Here is a 25,202-nt window from a genome sequence, read left to right as displayed (position 1 = left end):
CGACACGGTCTGGCACCCCGCTCTGCTCACCAAACTCTCCTCCTTTGGTATCCATGGAAATCTCCACGCATGGCTGGCGGACTTCCTCTCTAGTCGTCGTCAACGTGTGGCCCTGAATGGGTTTCTCTCATCTCCTCTTCCTGTTCAGGCTGGAGTTCCCCAAGGCAGTGTTCTGGGCCCCGTGCTTTTTCTGGTCTTCATCAATGATCTCTCTGACTCTCTTGAAAATCCTCTCTATCTCTTTGCTGATGACTCCACTCTCTGCCGCTCCATTCCTCTTCCCTCAGATCGGCAGTCTGCAGCCTCCTCACTCTCTGAAGACTTGGACAAAATCACAGACTGGTCAAACAAGTGGAACATGTCTTTCAATCCTGACAAATCTCACACTCTTACTATGTCTCTCCGAAAAGATCGACTGGACAACCCTCCCATCTACTTTCTCAACAATCCTCTCCAAGAAGTTCTGTCGCTCAAGCTTTTGGGTCTCACTATCTGCCATGATCTTTCTTGGGAAAACCACATTTCCAAGCTGGCCTCCAAAGCCAGTCGCCGACTGGGCATCCTCCGTCGTGCGAAGTCCTTCCTCGGCACACCTGAGCTCCTCACCACATACAAGGCTTTCATCCGCAGCTCAATGGAATACTGTTCTCCCCTATGGGCCGGTGCTCCTGCCTCACACCTAGCTCGGCTTCACGCTGTTGAAACCAAAGCTTTCAGAATTATTGGAATCTCCCGCGATGAAGCTATCTCTGAGGGCCTTTCACTCACTCACCGCAGGCAGGTAGGTGGTCTTTCTGTCTTCTACCGACTCCTCTCCGGCCTTGCACCCCCAGCTCTCTCTGTGCTCTGTCCCCCAAATATTCCTACAGGTCGCACAAGATCTGCCAGCAACCCTCTGATGGTTAAACTGCCGAAATCTCGGCTCTCTGCTCACCTTCACTCTTTCATTCCTCTTTTCTCCCGCCTCTGGAACAAACTCCCTCACTCCCTTCAATCCCACTCCTCCCTCCAGGTCTTTAAAACAGCTGTTCACCACCATCTCTTATCTTCCCCCATCCAAAACCTTGATCTTTTCTACCCCCGCTAATTCACCCCAGATCCACCTTGTTTGAAATTCCAACTTCTTTCCTGGAAGTCCTGGCAGTGTCCATATAGGCTAGTGGCCAAATGAGGTTTTGGGTGGCATACCCCTACCCAAGGTAGAACAAGTCGCAACCTATTTTTTCTTGAGGAGGGATGTTTGGGGAGTTAGAAAATCATGGTTGTGAACCTGAGATCATTGCACAACATTTTGAAAATCACGTTTACATATGTACCACTGCAGACTGCAAAAATGGATTTAATCACCACAGATTTTGGCTCATATTGGCTCATATATTTGTTAATACTGGTGCTACAAACACAAATTTGGTACCAAAATATGCGGAATGATGACATATATATCTGTAAAAACCATTTGTGATGTAACAAAGGCTTTTGTGTGACCTACAGGCAAAAATAGTGGAATTCTACTCAACAAATCAGCTTCGGGTTTACCAATAAATATCAACAAAAACCTTAATTACTTCAAAAATATTGGACTTGCAGTCATACTTGTTACATCAACATAATCCAAGTTTATTTACCCTTTGAAAAATATATCTAATGATATAATTGTCACTGAAATGATATCGTTATAACTGAAATCATATGTCGCCCCACTAATGCTGACCGATAGAAATCCCGAAGCAGATATGCAACATGAAGAATTGACTTAAGATTCTGACACAATTGTGAAAGTGACTTTTATAGACATCATGTTGATATAAGCTATTTCACATATGACGATAATGAATTCATAACATGCACTGTAACTTATGTACATCTATTACATGAAGTAATACATGTAATACATTTAAAAGTTCAGTCACGCTCTTCATCAGTGCTGTCGTCAAAGACAACAGAATCATCAACATTTGGACAATCGTCTGCACCACACGAGCAGAATTCAGTGCAGGTCAGTCCTGCAGAGATACAATGACATGTTCTGCTCTGCCTACAGTCATCGTCGGTGCAGTAGAGATGCGTGAGATCTCGAACCTCCCTTGGGGATGCATCCTTTTGGAACATGACAGGCTCAAGTTTGTTGTCTCTGACCTGCCATCCATTACCATCGGGGTTCCAAAGTACAGGCTTCGCTACATGGCTGTGGGTCCATATCGCCACCTGGTAATTTGCTCACTTCAGATGTTGTTCGAAAGCATCGTCTGTTGGTGGGAAGAGAGATGCTGGTTTGTCACTTGTGCAGGCATAAACATAACGAAGTTGGTCGAGTGTGTGACTTGACTTTGAACCATAACAGAGCATATTTTGTGGCAGTGCTGACGACATTGGTTGTATCTCTGGTTTGGCCTAACCGTGACAGTGGTGCCAAGTGTGCAATGTTTTGCTTGAGTTTCGAATATGCAGTGCGTTTCCCGACTTTGAACAGCGAGGAGGTTGTGTCACAGCCACTTATAGCATGTGATGCTGGCAAGCAACTTGACGTATCCTGACCGATGTCGTCCGTTATTCTGTTGACAGGAATGAATCTCTGACGATTCGTTGTTTTTGTACAGTGACCCGCATTCATGTACACTTTGGTGTCCCCAAACATGCCTTTCCCACAGTAATAGATGAGTAGGACCAACACGTCAGTGTCATCACATCGTACAATGACCCTTGAGTGTGCTCTGGCGAGATGGATAGCATGTAGCAGGAGCCGTGTGTCAGCCTCCTCATGTGTGCTGAACAATTCAGGTAGTTCCCGGATGCCTCTATGATCCACAACTTTAACTAGCAGGCCATCGTTAAAGCCTCCTGCCAGTGTGACAGATTGGTTTTCCTCAAGCTGCAATTGGGCGGCTACTGTCAAGTAACTGCAGAGGAAATCGGCAAGCGCTGATTTGTTTGTGGTGTTCTTCAGGAACTTCCTGTAGTTTGGAACTGTGCGTTGTCCATCGATGACATATCTGGGTGTTGACTCTCCACCAGTGCGACGTTCTCTTTCCAGCTGCTTGATAGAGAGTGGTACATCATACCTGTCAAAAACCAATGTAACTGATGTCACACCTTAGTTACTAGCAAGCAGTGACTGAATCTTCTGCATTATGGTACGTCCGAGATCGTCAAATGTGTCAAACTGGGCTTCATCAAGTGCCTGAAGTAGTGCCATCCCATCAATGACATAAGCAGTATCATGTTGGTCAGAGGGTTCGAGCACCTGGACTTCCTCGCAATTAGCTTCTAACTTCTTTGCCAGATCCGCCTTGTTGGTTTTTCGCATTGTCCCATCATTGTTGAAGCGGGACGGTGGCACAGGAGCCAGTTCATGTGTCAGGACTTGTTCCAGACTGACATTGCGTTTCTTTGACAGCAAGCAGCCGCCGGAAAAGTACTTCTGAATCCACCATCAATTTATCTCGTTTGTTGGTTTTCATGGGTTTTGACATGTCCGCAAACGTTGGTGTCTTTGTTCGTGAGTCTGTTTCCCAGAAACTCTTGGTTTGGTCAGCAAGAAGTCGCTTTTCGATAAAACTTTTGTTGCATTTCTGGGCGTCTGTTAAGAAATGTCCAAGTCCGTTTGATACTTCTTGTGAAGCAACCTGGCCTGTGGCGATGTTGACCAATTCGTCAGGTACAGTACGTAGGTCAAACGGATTTTGTGCGTTTGATACAAATTCCGTGATCTTGGTAACATCTTGTTCATCCCTTACCATCCTTGTCTTTCCATGCTCAGCGTGGTTTGTGGAAGCTACTTCAGTGTCCCCATCACAGAGTTCTTTAAAAGCCGTCCTCAGGTTGACAAATGGCGATCGTCCTCAGGTTGTTCTTCATAACACCTTCATCACTACAGCTGGTTACATTCGTGTGTGATTTCTCACTGATGCACCACTGAATAAAGTCGTAGAGTGTATTAGGAACGAATTCTGCACAGTGCTGAATATCTGTTTCCTCGACAGGTGCATACATATTTCCAACATGCTCGATATCAGCCATGTGCTTCCTCAGGATACCAGCTGCAGCATGCAAAGTATGCATTTCACTATCTATGGCTGATGGTACATCAGACGGGATGTCTTCATATTATGGTTCACCAGTCATGCTCTGCAGAATCGTGGCTTTTCTCAGGGCATCACCTAAGTTCACAGAAGAAGAGCATATGATGTCAGTGTGGCCATCAAATGTTACACAGACGATTTGGTCACCATAATATTTAGTTAATCGCTCCTTCAACTTCCAAGTTTTATACTGTTCTGCATTCGTGGTACCCAGTGAAACCAAATATCCAACGTATTCATCTTTCAGATGAACGAGGGGTGTCACTGTCTTAGTTTTGGAGAACACAGTTTGTTCCAGATAACATTTCAGTTCATCAAAAGCTTCATCATGTAATGTGCCCATTGTTTCCTCTCCTGATTTACGAATTGCAGCAGTGATGTTCCGTTCTGAAATATAGTGTGAATAGCATAACCTGTGGTACTTGGCATCATAGGCGAACAAATCTGGAAAGGCAAGCATGCGCATGTGTATTTTATTGTCTTGTCTTTTGTCAGCTTTGTCAGCATGTCAGCAAAACCCTGGTGTTGGGCTAGCGGCTAGGGTGCCGGCTTAGGATCCAAGGATCCTGGGTTCGAATCCCGGTCGATCGCTGAATTAACGCCAGGGGGGTTGACTCAGCCTGTCATCCTTCCGAGGTCGGCTAATTGAGTACCAGTTCACTGGTAATTCCCTGCTTGTCGTAAAAGGCGGCAAAAAGGGTTGGCGTCAGGAAGGGCATCCGGCCGTAAAACATTGCTTCAAATAGGGGACCGAAAAACAACAACAACCACGGTGCCCGAAAAAGGCCAACCCCCGCTTTGCGGGGAAAAATGGCCTCTAAAGGTGGTTTTTTTTTTTTTTTTGTCTTTTGTCAGCTGCTGCCAGAACTTTTTCTCTGGTGGACTGTCCAATTCCTGTAGATACCGGTGTAAGCTTGTTTCTGGAAGTGTTGGATTTTCCACAAATGAAGCAGTTAGTCCTGATGTCAAACCCAGCTGTTTTATTTCTGCTGATTCTTGTGTGTTCTGTTGCCGCAGACGTGCATGGTTGCTGGTCACTCTCACTGGGGTTGGATGTGGAGATATTTGACTTGCTGGTATACTTGGCCCGACACGATTTGTGGAATGATACTTTCAAATCAAGACTCAATATGTCTTGTTGCAAAGGCCAGATACTTTCATAAACGTCATCTTTTCTGATTTGACTTGCTTTGAAGATTGCACTCAAACCATTAAATGTTGGGTTCTTTACAACTTCTTGCTTTTTAGGGTTGAGGGGTTTAAAGCATATGATGCAGTGGTCAGTGTCAATTTTACGATGCTTCACAACAGGTGGTTCCAGATCCATAATTGCAGATCAATTGTCAGCACAAGCATCTGAAATGAAATAATTAAAGATAAGTATATATCAGTAGTTTTAGAAAAAGGCAATCAAGCTCAAAATTGATTTTCTGCAACTGGATTTAAAATAATTCTTGTTTGGTTAATGCATATACATGTATTATAAATTAATCAATGTCGGTTACTTTTATGGGGGGTGACATATGGTTTCGGTAATAACTCTATTAATTCAACTGATTTATCTTTATGAGTTATATTTCTAAAAAGGAGAATGATAGAGGGTTATTTTGATGTAATATGTTGTAATACAACTCAAATACTTATGAAGAAATTAATTGTTTAGTTGATATTTATTGGTAAACCCGAAGCTGATTTATTGCGCAAAATTCCACTATTTTTGCCTGTAGGTCACACAAAAGCCTTTGTTACATCACAAATGGTTTTTACAGATATATATATATATATATATGTCATCATTCCGCACATTTTGGTACCAAATTTGTGTTTGTAGCACCAGTATTAACAAATATATGAGCCAATATGAGCCAAAATCTGTGGCGATTAAATCCATTTTTGCAGTCTGCAGTGGTACATATGTAAACGTGATTTTCAAAATGTTGTGCAATGATCTCAGGTTCACAACCATGATTTTCTAACTCCCCAAACATCCCTCTTCAAGAAAAAATAGGTTGTGACTTGTTCTACCGTGGGTAGGGGTTTCTCACATTTTAGGCCCCTTTTTAAATTTGGCCACTAGCCTAATATGTTTTATACCTCTCCCACCGCCCCCTTCCCATGCCCCCCCCCAAAGCCCTCGCCCTCTCTCAGATCTCTCGATGTCTCCATATCTCTCGGTCCCTGCTCTCAAATGTTGTGTTTGTGTCCTTCCCCCTCTCTCCCCATCTTGTCTACCGCTCCCGATGTTATATGTTTTATGTGTCAGTTTGTCTTTCTGTGTGATTAATGTTCGCTCTTTCACGAGCCTCGATCTTGTATACAAAAAACAAACAAACAAACAAACAAACAAAAAAAAACAAAAAAAAACAAAACAAAACTGAAATTGGGACGGAGGTTCACCTTTCGGCATGACAGCGTCCTCAAGCACACAGCCAAGGCTACACTAGAGTGGTTAAGGAACAAAAATATAAATGTCCTTGAGTGGCCCAGTCAGAACCCCGACCCAAATCTAATTGAAAATCTGTGCCATGATTGAAGATTGTTGTCCATCAATGCTCCCTATGCAACTTGACTGAGCTTGAACAGTTTTGTTCAGAAGAATGGGAAAATATTGCCCAATCAAGGTGTGCAAAGTTGGTGGAGACCTATCCCAACAGACTCGCAGGTGTATCCAACCAATATATTCGAGTTTTGCATTTTTGTTTATTTTTTTTGAAATTTGAAGAATTTGTTTTTCACTTGGAAGTTGTGGATTATGATGTGTAAATAATGGTGAAAAAATTCTGATTTAATGCAATTTAATTCCAGGTTATAAGGTAACAAAAGGTAAAAGTTTTGAAAGGGGGCGTAGACTTTCTATCGGAACTGTGTAGAATCAGCAAGGATCATAAAGGAAGGTGATGTTAGCCGACTTCCAAGCACATGGAAGATTACCTTGGGCAAATGATGCAGTGAAAATAGCAGAATGTTTGAAGTGCAACATGTTGTCTTTTCTTTTAAATCCATCAGCGAAGTGATGGGTAAAAATGCCTTGTTATGTATAAATACAAGTCATACTGTATGCTTGCGGTGAACATTGCAACTTGACAGGGCCTTTATTAATTATTTTTTTTACACGGTACACAAAATTTAGGCTCATGGAAGAGCAAGGTGGCTTTATTTATTGACTCACCATAGTGTCGATCATGGCACAGACTTTGTCTCTGAAGATGACCACAGCTGGGTTTTTCTCCCCCTTTAGCCCACCATGGAAAATGACACTGATGCAGAGGCCTCATCGTCTGCACTAAGCAAAGTGGTGATGCTCCACGTGAATGAACACTGGGAAACGGTTTACCAAGAAAATGAGGTCAACGATCCAGGTGCAAATGATGGAAACTCAGCTGGAAGAATGGCTGCTGCTTCTGACTTTGCTGATGGTGCACCGACGCCGAGTATCTACACCATCCATAACTGGTGGGAATGGCGATTGTTTTTTTGGCGGGAGGGTGGAGGGATGGGGTGAGGTGTAGTTTTCGGAAACGCTCGGCCGCATGGGTCTAGTTACCCTCGCCTGAGGAGAGGGTATTGCATTTGAGTCCGTTTGTTACTTGCCGGAATAGATTCCGGCAAGTATGTTGGTTGGTTGGTTTGTCTGTCTGTTTGTTTGTCTCGCCGTCTGTCTGTTTGTGCACAGTACTACGTCTACATCATTGCACCTAGCATCGCCATACTTTACACACATATTTGCCTTGCCCTGGAATAGACTGTGCCCAATTTTTAACTCTCTAGGCCCAAGGTCAAGCTCAAGGTCACCCAAAACGTGAAATCATGGGGGTCGAGTTTTCATTTAAAATATATTTCAAACCACTATAACTCTAAAAGTACAAGAGATATGCATACACTTACTGTTACTGACATATAGGAAGACACATATGACATTTCATTTGGCACCATGACCTTTGACCTTGAGTGACCTTGAAAGGTCAGTCAAGGTCAACAATTGTTTTTTTTATTAATAACTCTGTCAAACATTATCCGATTCCCTTCTAACCAACACCAAAATGTTCATTATTCATTTCCCGAAAAATAACATGTGGCATAAAATTGTCAAAAATGCTTAGTTTTAATTATTTTTTGGGGTCAAAGGTCAGGGGGCCAAGTTTTCATTGAAAATATATTTCAAACCACTATAACTCTGAAAGGACAAGAGATATGCATTCACTTACTCGGTTACCTTCCATTGCTTAGCGTATATACATGTATAGATTTCCCGCCATTTTGATCCAAAATGGCCGATAAAAAAAAGTACATTCCGGCAAGTCCTCGATCTCTTACCGATTTTTCATCTGTCTGTCTGTTTGTCTGCACGAACATGTTTCAGCAACCTGACAAGTACAAAGGAACTTGGAAGCATCCTCGGTCAAAACACTCCCACATGATCGACAATGTGATCGTGCGCCAAAAGCATCTGCGGTACACCAAGTTAACACGCGTTATGCGTGGAGCCGAATGCTGGACAGATCACCTGCTGGTTAGGAGCAAGTTACGGCTTTGAATCGCTCGGCAACATCGTTCTGCTGGTCAAAAGCGTCAGCCGAGAATCGATGTGCGTCAACTGGTGACAAGCGAATCTCTCCGCGTTGAGTATGGAGACAAAGTCTCAACGGAAATGTCTCAAATGGTAGACTCGTCATGGTCAAGTTTCAAGCAGGCTGTCCTGAAGGCTGCGCCCGACACAATTCCATCAAAAACGAGGACATGCAATGACTGGTTTGACGAATCTAATGAATCGTTACATGAGCTCCTGGACATGAAAAACGCTGCCCTCCAGAAAGCACTGTCGACCGGCAGTCGCGCTGATAGACAGCAGTTTTTTTTTTTTTGTTTGTTTTTTTGTATACTGAATCGAGGCTCGTGAAAGAGCTAACATTTACTTCACAAACAAATCAACCAGACAAACAAAATATATAAAAAGAGGGAGCAGAAGACAAGATGGGGAGAGAAGGGGAAGCACACAACCACAACATTTGAGAGCAGGGAGATGTGTGGGAGGGAGAGGGCTTGGGGGGAGGAGGTGTGGGAAGGGGTTGGGGGGTGGGGGGGGGGGTGGGAGAAGGATAAAACACAAGGACACCAAGGACTTCCAGGACAGAAGTTGGTATTTCAAAAAAGTAGAATTGGGGTGAAATTAGCGGGGGTAGAAAAGATCAAGGTTTTGGACTGGGGGAAGATAAGAGATGGTGGTGAACAGCTGTTTTAAAGACCTGGAGGGTGGAGTGGGATTGAAGAGAGTGAGGGAGTTTGTTCCAGAGGCGGGAGAAAAGAGGAATGAAGGAGTGAAGGTGAGCAGAGAGTCTTGATTTTGGCAGTTTAACCATAAGAGGGTTGCAGACAGATCTTGCGCGACCTGTAGGAATATTTGCGGGACAGATCCCAGAGAGAGCTGGGGGGGCAAGGCCAGAGAGGAGTCGGTAGAAGACGGAAAGACCACCAACCTGTCTGCGGTGAGTGAGTGAGAGGCCCTTGGAGTTAGCTTCATCGCGGGAGATTCCATTGATTCTGAATGCTTTGGTTTCAACAGCGTGAAGTCTAGCTAGGTGTGAGGCAGGAGCACCAGCCCAGAGGGGAGAGCAGTAATCCATTGAGCTGCGGATGAAAGCCTTGTATGTGGTGAGGAGCTCAGGTGTGCCAAGGAAGGACTTTGCACGACGGAGGATGCCCAGTCGGCGACTGGCTTTGGAGGCCAGATTTGAAATGTGGTTTTCCCAGGAAAGATCATGGCAGATAGTGAGACCCAAAATCTTGAGTGACAGAACTTCTTGGAGAGGATTATTCAGAAAGTGGATGGGAGGGTTGTCCAGTCGGTCTTTTCGGAGAGACATTGTAAGAGTGTGAGATTTGTCAGGATTGAAAGACATGTTCCACTTGTTTGCCCAGTCTGTGATTTTGTCCAGGTCTGCAGAGAGTGAGGAGGCTGCAGACTGCCGATCTGAGGGATGAAGAATGGAGCGACAGAGGGTAGAGTCATCAGCAAAGAGATAGAGAGGATTTTCAAGAGAGTCAGAGAGATCATTGATGAAGACCAGAAAAAGCACAGGGCCCAGAACACTGCCTTGGGGAACTCCAGCCTGAACAGGAAGAGGAGATGAGAGAAACCCATTCAGGGCCACACGTTGACTACGACTAGAGAGGAAGTCCGCCAGCCATGCGTGGAAATTTCCATGGATACCAAAAGAGGAGAGTTTGGTGAGCAGAGCGGGGTGCCAGACCGTATCGAAGGCACGTGATATGTCAAGGGAGACGGCTCTAATTTCCTGTTTGGCATTGAGGACCTCCATCCATTGTTGAGAAAGCAGAAGCAGCATGTCCAGAGTAGAGTGACCAGGTCTGAAACCAAATTGATGATCAGAGATCAAGCCATTGGAGAAGAGGAAAGATTTCATTTCTGAAGCAATGATGGATTCCATGACTTTGCTGATAATTGGGAGAAGGCTGATTGGTCCGTAGTTGCTGGGATCTGTTTTTGCACCTTTTTTGTGCAAAGCGGTGATGTTGGCAGATTTCCAAGCAGATGGCAGATGACCTTGAGCAAAAGAGAGGGTGAAGAGAACAGAGAGAGGGAGTGAAAGAGCGGAAGAACAGGATTTTAGGACCCGTGGGCTGATGCCGTCTGGTCCAGTTGCACCAGTTGCAGAATCAGAGTCGAGGTTTGACAAAAACTCCTCCACCTTGTCAGGAGAGAAGGACACAGAGTCCAGGAGCAGCTGGGTACGACTGGGTACGGTGGGTACAGAGAGGGATTGGTTTGGGACACAAGATTTAGAGGCAAACGCAGAGTTGAGGCATTCAGCTTTTTCACGTGCGGAGTCAGCCGTGCGGCCGTTTGAGGTGAGGGAGGGGATGGAGGGGGAACAAACACCAGAAACAGATTTGACCAGACGCCACCAGGATTTGGAAGAGGGAGACAGATAAGAGAGTTCGGTCCTGAGAACGGAGAGATATTGTTTCCTGGCTCTCCTGAGGGTGGACACACACTTGTTTCGGGCTTTGTGAAAGGAAATGCGATATCCCCCCGTTGGATTTGCTTTCCAGGAGACGAAAGCAAGTTGTTTCTGGGCAATAGCCTCACCACAAGATTCCGTGTACCATGGACGGGAGCAACGGTATGACAACTGAAGACGAGATGGGATAAATCTGTGCATGAGAGAGAGCAGTTCCGAACTCTTCGTAGTGATGCAACCAAATGCATCCGTAAGCTGAAACATATTTGGTGGGCCGAGAAAGCAAATGAGATCCAAGGCTACGCAGAGCGAAAGGAGTACCACAACTTTTTCTCCGGTCTGAAAACGGTTTACGGACCCAAACGAAACGGTACTTTCCCGATGAAGACACTGGACGGTGAACTACTTACTGACAAATCGCTAATCCTCGCATGCTGGCAAAGCCACTTCTCCGACCTTCTGAACAGATCATCGATAGTTCATGATTCGGTGATCAACAAAATCGATCAGCGTCCAATTCAGAACCACCTGGCACATCCACCAACAACAGACGAAATCGCAAAAGCTGTGAAACAGGTCAAATGTGGAAAAGCCCCTGGTTCGGACGGTATTCCGATCGAGCTGTTGAAGTATGGAGGCCACGATCTGGTTACAGCGTTGTCGGTGTTGTTCATTGAAATTTAGAAGGCCGGGGATGTTCCTCAAGAATGACGTGACACAAAATTAATCACTGTTCAAAGGAAAGGGCGATCGCTCAGATTGTGGAAACCACCGCGGAATCTCGTTGTTGAGCATAACAGGCAAGGTCTTCGCGAAACTGCTGCTCAATCGACTGGTGGACAATATCAGTGAGGCAACGCTTCCGGAATCACAGTCCGGTTTCCGTTCAAATATCAGCACAATTGATATGGTGTTCGCAGCGAGGCAAGTCCAGGAAAAAGCAATGGAACAAAACCAGGATTTGTACATGGTCTTTGTCGACCTGACGAAGGCCTTCGACACGGTGAACAGAGATGCACTCTGGAAACTTCTTGCTTGCTATGGATGTCCAGACCACTTCATCAAGTTGCTGCGGAGTTTTCACGACAAAATGAGAGGCAAAGTGGCGGTAGACGGGGATGAGACTGACGTATTCAGCATCACGACGGGAGTAAAACAAGGCTGTGTGCTTGCGCCAACCATGTTTGGGGTCTATCTAGCGGCAGCTATCGAGCGTGCCTCAAACGATCTGGAGCCTGGCGTACACATCCGTTCTCGTGCTGACGGAAACCTCTACAACCTCCGACGTCTAAAAGCCTACACAAAGACCAAGACCATGGTAATACGTGACCTGCTGTTTGCCGCTGATGCAGCCTTGATTGCCCACACACAAGAGGAAATGCAGCATATCGTTGACCGTTTTGCTGAGGCCATGGAGGCGTTTGGTCTGGTTATCAGTTTGCAAAAGACCGTGGTTTTTTATCAACCAGCGCCGGGAAGCCCGTACGTTGAACCAGCAATTACGATCGGGGGTCACTTATTTTCAGTCACAAAAGAATTCACGTACCTGGGCACGTGCTTATCGAATACCGCAACCATGGACAAGGAAATCGACCAAAGAATCCGCAAAGCGAGTGTTTCATTTGCCCGACTCCACAGCAGAGTCTGGAAAGAACGTGGGCTCAAAGTGAACACAAAATTGGCCGTGTACAAAGCAGTTGTCATCCCCTCTCTCCTGTACGGAGCCAAATCTTGGAATTGCTATGCACGCCACCTTCGCAGACTGAATGGCTTTCACTCCCGATGCCTACGACAAATTCTAGGCATCCATTGGTCCGATCTCGTGCCGGATACAGAAGTACTCGAGCGAGCTGAAATGCAATCAATCACATACACCCTGCAAAAGGCCCAGCTCCGTTGGGTCGGCCACGTGTTGAGGATGGACGCAGACAGGATCCCACGTTTTATTTTTATGGGAGAACTGCACGAAGGATAGAGATCAGTGGGCCGGCCCAAACTGCGTTTCAAGGATACACTGCGTGCACATTTGAAAGAATGTGACATCCCGCTCGACAATTTACAAGCTCTGTCCAGTGATCGACCGAAATGGCATAGCTTAATCCATACACGATGCGACTCCGCGGAAAAGGGTCGTATAGATGCCGCCAAAGAAGCCCGCAGAAAGCAGAAGGAACGCGAGCGGCAACCGGTGCCTGCTGAATCTAAATGGATTTGTACAACTTGTGGATGCCGATGCAAATCGGCACTCGGACTGTATAGCCACAAGCGCGTTCACAAGATTTGAACACCAACGCCGTAACGGCGGGGCGACATGATGATGATGTCTGTCTGTTTGCCTGTCTGTTTGTCCACACAGAATAAATATGATTTTCTCTGCAACCATTGGTCCAATTGACAGGAAATTTTCACCATAGGTGCAACTCCACCTGTATAATTTTTAAATGATAATTATGACGTCATAGGTCACGTGGTTCGGCTGCCATCTTGGAAAAACCGAAAAGATTTGCACCTCTATATCTCTGAAAGTGCTGCATAGAAAAAATTGAGACATGGCTCATTGAAAAGAACTTTCCATGGGGAATAAAATATGTTAATGATGTCATGGGTGCCTCCATTATGACGTCATAATTTGGCAAGTACAAAACTTCAACCTATCAAGATGAAATTTCTTGAGCATAATCTTGGAATAAATTAGTGGAGAAAAAAATAATGACAGTAGATATAAAAGGAGATATCCAGAACAGCCCCAGACCACCTCCACCTCAGACCACATTCCCCACATTCCCCACATTCCCCACATTCCCCACATTCCCCACACACTCTTGCCCCCCAAACCGAAACTACCTCAACCCAAAACAGGAAGTGACTCACCACAAACCGGAAATGACCAATTAATTATTTATTTTTTCACATTTTCACGATTTAATTGAATTTTCTAAAAATTTCCAAAATTTCCGATTTTCACAAAAAAAAAAAAAAAATCAAAATATTGAATTTTTTATTTAACAGGATAAGAATTATAATACAAATGAATAACCTAAATGAAAAAATAGATATTATTAACATTGATAATGAAATAATTAATAAATTTAATATGAATTTGATGTACTTCATGAAAAATTAAATCGGATAAAAGATTTTATTGTAACTTATAATGAAACATCAGTTGATATTAAAACAAATATTGCAAATATTGAACAAACATTACAGAATATTAATCAGGATAAAATGTTCTACATTGTGAGGACAGGATTATTGATACATGAATATAAATCAATTTTATCTAAACCATTATCACTGATGAATACACATAATCCAATCTTTAAAAAGAAAGTATCTATAATTATAAATGAGTTTTTAGATATTGTTAGAGAAATAATAAGGTCAAAATTATGGAATATACCCATTTTATATGAAATTAAACCCATCGCTAATATTACTTGTACATTTTGTAAAAATCAAAACTTTTCTGATTTTGAAATAACTAACACAAATATTAAAACGTGTTTGCGGTGTAATAACCTGCAACCAGTAACCTGCAATAATAACCAACAATTCAGTTTTAACACTAATATGACATAATGATTAATAAGAGAGTAAATATAATAGGGAAAAATATTTACAATAGAGTTTCTCATTTTCAAAAATGTATTACTCAATATCAAGGTAAACAATATTGTAAAATACCAGAAAAGGTTAATAACGATCTGAATGAAAAGTTTAAAGCATATAGACTTTTGATCAACCATGAAGACGAGGTTATAAAATATTCCAATTTTACGAAAACTCATATCACCATGTTTCTAAAAGAATTAAAATATACGAAACATTATGGTAATATTAATCTAATATATGTAACATTAACCAAGAAGAAATTGGATGATATTTCTCATTTAGAACAAGCGTTAATTACCGATTCTAAAACATTATTAAACCTATACTATGAAAAACATGGCAGAGATAAGGTTGAATCACTAGATAGAAAAAAAATTCTGAATATGCAATATTTATTATTTCAGTTATTGCATAAACATAAACATAAATGTAATCTTGAAGATTTTACTGGTTTAAAAACAATTGAGTGTAAACAATTTCATGATAAGATTTGTCATAACTTATTCAACACATTGGGGTGGACATTTACACCAACATTTTAATTTTATTCATTTTACATTGTGGGGAAAAAATTGATTTTTAGTTTAAAGAATTTTCTCGTATTTAAAATGAACAATATGAGGACATATAAAAAGCGGGTCACAACATATTGTAATGTTTGTGATCACGATTATAAAAACAATTACACTGGTCTGCGTCATTTCAGAGGTCTAGGTTTTCTCAATGGTCCTTATATGCTTTTTGCATGCTGAATTTAGAAATGTCTGATTTCGCTCAATCATGTCAAGTTTTTATTCGCTATCTCAATTTTAAGGAAAAAAATAATCAAAATTTTTGTTTTTTTAATTAGCATTTTTAAAATTCAAAATCAGACTTACATTGACAGAAAATGTACAAACTATATATAAAATGACGCACAAGTACCGTTAATGTGAAATTCAACATTAAAAAGACGAAGGAAAACAATTAATGTGGAATAAATGGCTTTCGCAAAGATTTTTGTCTGTGTGTCGCATCTGTAACATCTCTCTTGAGGCACCAACAGTAGTCTGCAAGCATGTTGACATCCCATCGGCCCTGGTACCTCTCTTCCATCACTCGAATATCCTGGTGAAACCGTTCTCCTTGCTCCTCGCTGACATCACCACAGTTTTCCGGAAAGTAGTCTAAATGCGAGCTGAGAAAATGCATTTTAATGGACATGCGTGCACCAAGAGCCTGGAAGCTCTGCAGGAGCCCTTCCACAACACATTCATACTCTGGACTTCGGTGATTGCCCAGAAAGTTCGTCACAATGGATTTGAATGAGAGCCAGGCATTCCTCTCATTGCTCTCCATACTTTCGTCGAATTTAGGATCTTTCATAAGCTCCCTGATCTGAGGGCCATCAAAAATGCCTGCTTGGCCTCACTTATGCGAGGAAATTTCTTGTTCAGGAAAGCGAAAGCTCGACCTTCTTTGTTCAGTGCTTTGACAAAATTCTTCATAAGTCCGAGCTTGATGTGCAGTGGCGGAAGTAGAATCTTCTGAGGATTCACAAGAGCGTGTGACACAACGTTGTGGGAATCTGGTTCCAGGCCAGATCTTTCTGGCCAGTTGCATTGTACATAGTGCTGCTTGTCTGCTCGGCTGTCCCACAGACAGAGAAAGCAGGGGTATTTGGTGTAGCCGCCTTGTAGACCCAGCACCATGGACACAACCTATAAATAAAAATAAAGAACACACATATTTGTTTTAAAATTTGTTATTCCAGTTTATTAAAAATATATATTTTAATCCATGTTAAGAATATTTCAATAAATAAAGTAGAAAAATATATGTAACTAGGTTGACACCAACATACCTTTAGGTCTCCGCAAATCATCCAATTGTGATCTTTGTACTTCAAAGCAGTTAGCAAATGCTCCATGTTACTATAGTTCTCAGTCATCTGTACCGAGTGACCCACCGGAACAGATGCGATCTTGTTGCCATTGAAGAGTAGTACTGCTTTCAAGCTTCTACTTGAGGAGTCGATGAAGAGCCGCCATTCTGTAGGATCATACGCTAAACCCATAGCTGCAATGAGGCCGGTGATGTTGCCACAGTAAACCAGAGAAACTTCATCGTCCGAACTAAAATATTCTCGAAACTCTTCTTCACGGCTGTGGTACCAGGAGAATGTAGTTTCAGGAGCTAAGAAACGATTTTCACGAAGTCATGACCCTAGCAACTGAGCAGATTCTTTGGACAAACACAAATCTCGTGTCAAATCGTTCAACTCCGCTTGGCTAAAGAGTTTGGGTTGACTTGGCTCGCCTGTAGGCTGATATGTACCAGATATATATATATATATATATATATATATATATATATATATATATATATATATATATATATTTTTTTTTTGTATACAAGATCGAGGCTCGTGAAAGAGCGAACATTAATCACACAGAAAGACAAACTGACACATCAAACATATAACATCGGGAGCGGTAGACAAGATGGGGAGAGAGGAGAAAGGACACAAACACAACATTATTTTGAGAGCAGGGACCGAGAGACATGGAGACATCGAGAGATCTGTGAGAGGGAGAGGGCATTAGGGGGGGGGGCATGGGAAGAGGGGGGGTGGGTGGGAGAGGTATAAAACATATGGACACTGCCAGGACTTCCAGGAAAGAAGTTGGAATTTCAAACAAGGTGGATCTGGGGTGAATTAGCGGGGGTAGAAAAGATCAAGGTTTTGGATGGGGGAAGATAAGAGATGGTGGTGAACAGCTGTTTTAAAGACCTGGAGGGACGAGTGGGATTGAAGGGAGTGAGGGAGTTTGTTCCAGAGGCGGGAGAAAAGAGGAATGAAAGAGTGAAGGTGAGCAGAGAGCCGAGATTTCGGCAGTTTAACCATCAGAGGGTTGCTGGCAGATCTTGTGCGACCTGTAATATCGATCTTGTGCGATATGTCACCATCTTCCATTTGTTCATCGGAATCGGACGCCGAATGTCTGCAATTTTTGGGCGGTGCTGGAATTGGAATTCCTGGTCCATGAGGCACTGGTTTAATGGCAGATGGCACGTCTGGATACTTTAAGTGTTGCTTGTTTTTTCGATTTATGCCTAAAATGAAAGAGATAGACATACCGTCAAGGGGGTGACATGATATATAAAGTTAAACAATTTAGAATGTTTGGGAATTTATTAAACATAAAGTTAAACTCAAACAAAATTGATAAACTCACCTTGTAGGTTTGTCATACAGAAATAACAGTCATTAGTATGATCTCTTCCCTCCCTCCACACCATTGGGATACCAAAAGGCAGACACTCAATCTTCTTGTGGCTCCAGCGCCACAGACTCTCAACGCAAGTTTTGCAGCATATGTGAGGGGCAAAGGCTTTGTCCTGGTCACCAAGTTTCATTCCAAAGTATGCGTGATAGCTTTTCCTTACAAAACGTGTGATGTTAGACTGCCGGTCTGGCATGGTCACTTTACCACAGATATAGCAGAACTTGTTTGGGTCATTCTTGCACTTTCGATTCATCGTGAATCACAGTAATGTTATAGTAAAGAGGACACTACGCAGGACGTACTGCCGCTCACATGCACCTAAGTGGACAGGAGACACCAGACTGAGCCACGTAGCCGCTGGAGCGACTGAAGTTGGGTGTTGCCAGAAACAACGATTTATCTATATTTTTCTGAAATTGAAATGAAAGTAATTGAGAAAGCACTTTCTTCCACATTAAGTGTACTTGTGTCATTATATGTATAGTTTGTACATTTTCTGTCAATGTAAGTCTGATTTTGAATTTTAAAAATGCTAATTAAAAAAACAAAAATTTTGATTATTTTTTTCCTTAAAATTGAGATAGCATTGAGATAAAATTTAAAAAGTTGACCTGATTGAGCGAAATTAGATACATTTCTGAATTCAGCATGCAAAAAACATATAAGAAACGTTGAGATAACCTAGACCTCTGAAAAAAATATTTCAAATGCAGCCCAGTGTTATAAACAACACCTTCAATCCAACAAACACAAAGCCAAACTTTCACAGATGATGGCTCCACTTGAACAAGAAAAACCAAAACATGGTATTGTGATGTTTGTAAACGTGATTATAAAAGTGAACATAAAAGACATCTTAAATCACGCAAACACACACTCAAACTTTTACATATGGTAGCTCCACCCGAACGAGAAACAAAATATTGTCGCGTTTGTGATAAGATGGTCTTGAAGAGGAGCTTTCCTACTCATCTTAAATCACAAAAACACAAAACGTTGAGGGGATACACTATTAAGGACACTGATGGGGCATTTAATGGGGATACACTATTAAGGACACTGATGGGGCATTTAATGGACATATTAAAATAAGGATTTTTTATTTACCACCCCCAGAACCAAAATCAATAGCTGAGGCGATTGAAACAATCAAACCCGCTGTTGAAAGCTATGTAAAGAATACATTGGCTGAGATTAAACCCCTTAAATTTTATATGGGGGTAAAAATGGAATTGAAAAAATCGACTACTGAAATAGGGGATCTTATTACAAAACGTTATATGAGAACAAAACCTTACTTTATCGCATCACTCCAGGGGTTCTTATTAACGGATGTTTATGATAAACTTATAGAAGAAGAAGAACAGGTAGATCATTCGCTTGCAGTTAGTGGATTTACTATTACTAGAATACTTTTCTTTGATATACAGTCACGTGAAAAAGTAAGTACACCCCATGTAAAGTTTTGACTTTTTCAACATATTTCAACATACAGCTATTTGATCTTCATTTCAACAATATTGATAGATAAAGGTGATATTGTAGCGACCCATGGGTCCCCCAAGCGAGACCAGCAGCAGAATCTCCTTGCTCCAGCCGGTGACGTCACCGGCGGACAACCTCGGCGCCGGGGTGGCTGGTCACGTGACCACCAAAGCGTGCCGCGCGTGCGGTTATAATCCTTTGCACCTGTCGGTCACGTGACCACCGAAACACGCCTCGCCTGAGAGGCGTGGCTTTCGGTTTTGGTTATGCTTTCGGGTTTTGGATATATATGCAGCCCGATAAACGGGCTTTTAGAGATTTCCCGAGTTGGTTTTACAATAAACATCTTCTCGGACGAGTTTGTGTCTTGCCCGTCACTTCGTCCGTCTCAAGCAAGAGCCCGGCTCTTCACTGGTGACCCCGACGTGATTTGAACACGCAACCTTCTGATTGCCCCCGCACGGATGCGGGGGCTGCGAACGGACACGGCAAGTGCGCCCTTGCCAGGGAAGCCACCTAGGCTGGTGACGCCGGCTTCTCCCGCATGGCTTCGGGCGCAGTTTCGACCGCGGTTTCGACATGCCGGAGTTTCGGTAACGACGACGGCCATGACTATGAGGTTCGCGCACCGCGCTCGGCTCCTCCTCTACGACCGGAGGGGCGAACCTATTCCAAGACCCTCCGAAGGCACGGCTGCTTCGTCACCTTCGCGCGCACTGACGTTGGCGGAACGGCTGCTTCGTCACCTTCGCACGCACTGACGTTCGCGGCACGGCCGCTTCGTCACCCTCGCGCACCTACAACTACAACCGCAACTACTTCTCCGACCCTGCATCCTCGGGAGGCCCGCGAGGAACCTCGGCAGCCTCCCCCGAGGCCTGGACCAGCCCCTCGGTTGGCTCACCCGCTTTTCGCGTGCACCGCTCGAGCCTTCTCGGCACTGCACCCACGAACTGCAACCTCGGGAGGCCCGCGAGGAACCTCGGCAGCCTCCCCCGAGGACTTGCCCGGCCCCTCGGCCGCCCCCCGTCCACTGCATCCCCCGAGGCCTTGACCAGCCCTGCATCCTCGGGAGGCCCGCGAGGAACCTCGGCAGCCTCCCCCGAGGCCTTGACCAGCCCCTCGGTTGGCTCACCCGCTTTTCGCGTGCGCCGCTCGAGGCTTCTCGGCACCGTACCCGCGAACTGCAACCTCGGGAGGCCCGCGAGGAACCTCGGCAGCCTCCCCCGAGGACTTGCCCGGCCCCTCGGCCGCCTCCCGTCCTGCACCCCCCGTCCGACCACCCGCCACCACACCGGACCCCCCCCTGCCTGCACCCCCCGTCCGACCACCCGCCACCACACCGGACCCCCCCCAACCCCCGCCCACGACTGGCCAGGGGTCGTTTCGGTCGGGTCATCCGGACCCCCCTCGGGTTGACCTTCCTGGATCAAGTCCATTCTGGGGGGGCGTGTGTAGCGACCCATGGGTCCCCCAAGCGAGACCAGCAGCAGACGTCACCGGCGGACAACCTCGGTACCGGGGTGGCTGGTCACGTGACCACCAAAGCGTGCCGCGCGTGCGGTTATAATCCTTTGCACCTGTCGGTCACGTGACCACCAAAACACGCCTCGCCTGAGAGGCGTGGCTTTCGGTTTCGGTTATGCTTTCGGGTTTTGGATATATATGCAGCCCGATAAACGGGCTTTTAGAGATTTCCCGAGTTGGTTCTTACAATAAACATCTTCTCAGATGAGTTTGTGTCTTGCCCGTCACTTCGTCCGTCTCAAGCAAGAGCCCGGCTCTTCAATATAATATAACAAATGTCATGAAACATATACATTTTGTAGTCCATTGTATAATTTAAATAAACATAAACGCGAGTTTCGCATGTGGAAAAAGTAAGTACATTAGTAAGTAGTAAGTAAGTCGTAAGTAAGTAGTAAGTAGTAAAAGTAAGTATAAAAAAAGTACAGTAAGTTAAAGTAAAAGTTAAGTTAAAGTTAAAAAGTAAGTAGTAAGTCCTTCTTCCACACAAAAATAGGATATGACTATAAAAACGACAAAGCTATATATGATACGACTCACATCAGGTTTCTTGACTCATTTAAATGTATGGTAAGTCCATTATCTACCTTGGCATCAAATATTAAAAACTTTCCGTGTCTTTCAGAGTAATGTATATCGTAGATAAAAAAGAAATTGAACTTTTATCACAAAAGGGAATATACCTGTACGATTACATGGATTCATTTGAGAGATTTAAAGAAACACAACTTCCCCCAAAAGAATGTTTCTATAACAAGTTAAATAAATGTCATATAACTGATAAAGAATATACTCAAGCACAAAATATTTGGAAAACGTTTAACGTAAAGAACCTTGGAGAGTATCATGATTTGTATCTTAAAACCGACGTCTTACTACAAGCCGACGTCTTTGAAACCTTTAGAACAGTTTGTCATAATAAACAATCATATAGGTTAGATCCCATCCACGACTACACTGCTCCCGGATTAGCTTGGAGTGCCATGTTAAAAATGACGAAACAGAAGTTGGATTTAATCAGTGATGTAGATATGCTTTTGATGATAGAAGAGGCTAAAAGAGGAGGAATATCACAAGTATGTTCTAAGAGATATGCTAAGGCTAACAATAAGTATCTTCTTAATTATGATGATATGAAAGATAGTTCTTATCTGATGTACTATGATGCTAATAATTTGTATGGATGGGCTCTGTCTCAAGCTCTCCTTTATGGAGGACTCAAATGGGTTGAAGAGAAAGATTACGAAAAGGTTTTACAAAACATCGTTACATCCTCACAAAAAGAATTGGACGATTCGGAAGTTGGATATTATTTTGAGGTTGATTTGAAATATCCTGAAAACTCCATAATAAACACGACAACCTACCATATGCCCCAACCAAAGAATGTCCGAAAGAAGAATGGCTAAGTGATTATCAACGAACATTTTATATAAAAGGTAAACCAACAGAAAAATTACTTACTACATTATATGATAAAGAAAATTATGTTTTACACCAAAGGAACGTGAAGCAATATGTATGGGCAGGATTTATAGTAAAGAAAGTCCATAGAGTTATACAGTTTAACCAAAGTCATTGGATGAAGGAGTATATTGATTTTAATACTCAAAGGAAAACCGAAGCAAAAACCGATTTTGAGAAAGACTTTTATAAATTGATGAATAATTCTGTATTTGGAAAGACGATGGAAAATCTTAGGAATATAGAAAACATAAGACTTACGACATCTTTAGAGCAAGCATCAAAATTAATTAATAAACCTAGTTTTCAAAGAGAAGTGGTGTTTTCAGAGAACGTTGTTGCTATTCATTTGCAAAAAGAGAGTATTAAAATGGATAAACCTATTTATATAGGAACGATGGGATGGTTCTTGATTTATCAAAATTACTCATGTATGATTACCTTTACAATAACTTGAAGAAGAAATATCAAGATAATATTTCTCTACTTTATATAGATACGGATAGTTTTATTTTAGAAATTAAGACGGAAGATGTTTATTCAGATATGCTTGAGGATAGTGACTCATATGATACGAGTAATTATAAGTCAACTGATAAGTTGTTTTCCTCAAAGAATAAAAAGGTTATTGGAAAGTTTAAGGATGAATTAGGAGGAAAGGTAATGACTGAATATGTTGGATTGAGAGCTAAGGCTTATGCTTATAAATACATTGATAATAATATTGAAAGATGTGATAAGAAGTTAAAAGGAATATAGAAAGGTGTTATCAAAGAAGAAATAGAGTTTGAACATTATTATAATTGTTTAATTTTAAAGAAAGAGGAGTTTAGAAAAATGAATACTATAAGAAGTTATGCACATAAATTATATACGGAGGAGGTGAACAAGAAGGCCTGGAAGCTTATGATGATAAAAGGTTTATTTTAAACAATGGAATTGATTGTCGCTCTAATGGAAACATGTACATAATTAAAAAATAAATTAATCTAATAATAAAATGAGTTATTGTATCAAGTGTAAAAAGAAAACCAAAACTAAAAATATATCGTACGATATAAATAAAAAGAATAGAGTTTATGAAAAGGGAGAATGTGTAATATGCGGGACTAAAAAGTGTCGATTCATCTCATCTAAAAGTGGGGGTGATATACAAAAATTTCTATCAGGTAGTAGGTTTACAACAACGGGGATTCCAAGGGAACTACATCTAACGGGGTATTCCTTCTGTGGCCCTGGAACAAACTTGGAAAAAAAGATTAGATGAAAATGACAATCCTAAACTGTGGTCTAAACCCATAGACAGGGTTGATGAGACGTGTATGAAGAACGACATTGCTTATCGTAACACCAATACATTAGCCGGAAAACATGAAGCCGATAGAGAAATGCTGTATTATTTGTCTTTGATACGAAATCCAACGTTGAGAGAGAAACTTGTTAGGCCTCTCATGAAGAAGGTGATAGCTCTTAAATTGAGATTTGGGATGGGGGCTGCCCTTCAAAAAAACTACTAAACTCCAAGAGTGATATTAAACCTAAGGAACGAACCATTTTAGCGAATGAGTTGCACAAACCTATGATCACAAAGTTTAAACGAAGGAAGGTTTATTCCAAAGGTGTAGATTACATCTGGTCTGCTGATTTCATTGAACTAAATAACGATAAAGGGTACAAGTATGCTTTAACCATTATTGATTTGAGGAGTAGATTTGCCTGGGTTGTTCCCCTGAAAAACAAGAGAGGTAATCCTCCGATGTTAGCCTTCCAACAGATATTTAATAAAAGCAAGAGAACACCTAAGAAGCTATGGACCGACGAGGGACGGAGTTCTACAACAGCATATTCATGAAATTTCTTAAAGAGCATGGCATTACATTATACAGTACATTTAATGAAGGAAAAGCAGTTGTTATTGAGCGTTTCAATCGCACTTTGAAAGAGAGGTTATATAAAAAATTCACACAAGTCGGTTCTCAACAATGGGTATCGGAAATTCAGGATAATGTTGATAATTATAACAATGTGGTACATTCATCTCCTAAAGAAAAACCGTCAGAAACAGTTACAAAATTAGAATATGAAAAGAAGGTTAATTTGAGAAAACCAAAGTTCAAAGTTGACGATGTTGTAAGAATATACAGATGGAAAAGTCATTTTGAGAAGGGTTATACAAAGATGGACTAATGAACTTTTTAAAATCGTTGAGGTAACGGATGCAGTACCTTGGACTTATAAGTTATATGATTTACATGGAGAAGAAATCTTGGGGTCATTTTATTCACAAGAATTACAAAAGACAAAACTTGGCGAATAAATTATTTTAAAAATTGATCTTTAGTATAAAGAAACATTGCGTTATTAAAATAAGTAATGCTTTTTTACGCTCGATCAAAAATTCAAACAAGTTTAAAGCCCTGTTTGAATTATTATAGAATAACATGAATACCGTTTGTTTCACAATAACTGCCGAAGAGGAGAAGAAGTTGAGGAAGAGGAAGAGAAAGATGGAGAAGATGGAGAAGAGGAAGAAGTTGTTTCCTGGGTTTGTTGATCTGGAGAAAGCATTCGATAGGGTTCCACGCAAAGTATTGACATGGGTAATGAGGAAGTTAGGAGTGGAGGAATGGTTGATCAGAGTAGTGATGGCAATGTACAAAAGAGCGCGCACAGCTGTAAGGACGAAGGACGGGAACAGTGGTGAGTTTGAGGTGAAGGTGGGAGTGCATCAGGGGTCGGTACTAAGTCCACTACTATTTGTAGCTGTGATGGAGGTGCTGGCT

General features: G+C 42.4%; 2 protein-coding genes across 8 annotated transcripts in view; one reads left to right on the top strand and one right to left on the bottom strand.

The window, feature by feature from the left end:
- The window catches only part of ZNF335 (zinc finger protein 335), a 167,056-nt gene that overhangs the window by 94,520 nt on the left and 47,334 nt on the right, over positions 1 to 25,202 (top strand). For all 7 annotated transcript variants that reach the window (XM_068115359.2, XM_068115361.2, XM_068115355.2 and 4 more), the window contains one exon: positions 7,318 to 7,532. In XM_068115359.2, coding sequence (XP_067971460.2) covers positions 7,318 to 7,532 — 215 coding nt within the window. The remainder of the gene's footprint in view (positions 1 to 7,317; positions 7,533 to 25,202) is intronic.
- Positions 14,066 to 16,969, bottom strand: LOC144892431 (uncharacterized). Its single transcript, XM_078779198.1, has 2 exons — positions 16,518 to 16,969; positions 14,066 to 16,374 (listed from the first exon to the last, which is right to left on the bottom strand). Exons 1-2 carry the CDS (start codon positions 16,728 to 16,730, stop codon positions 16,036 to 16,038), a joined length of 552 nt encoding a protein of 183 aa, XP_078635324.1. The 5' UTR covers positions 16,731 to 16,969; the 3' UTR covers positions 14,066 to 16,035.

The sequence above is a fragment of the Myxine glutinosa genome, chromosome 5 (genome assembly GCF_964187855.1).
Source record: "Myxine glutinosa chromosome 5, kmMyxGlut1.1, whole genome shotgun sequence".
Lineage (NCBI taxonomy): Eukaryota > Metazoa > Chordata > Myxini > Myxiniformes > Myxinidae > Myxine > Myxine glutinosa.
This window is presented reverse-complemented; position numbering and strand designations above follow the sequence as displayed.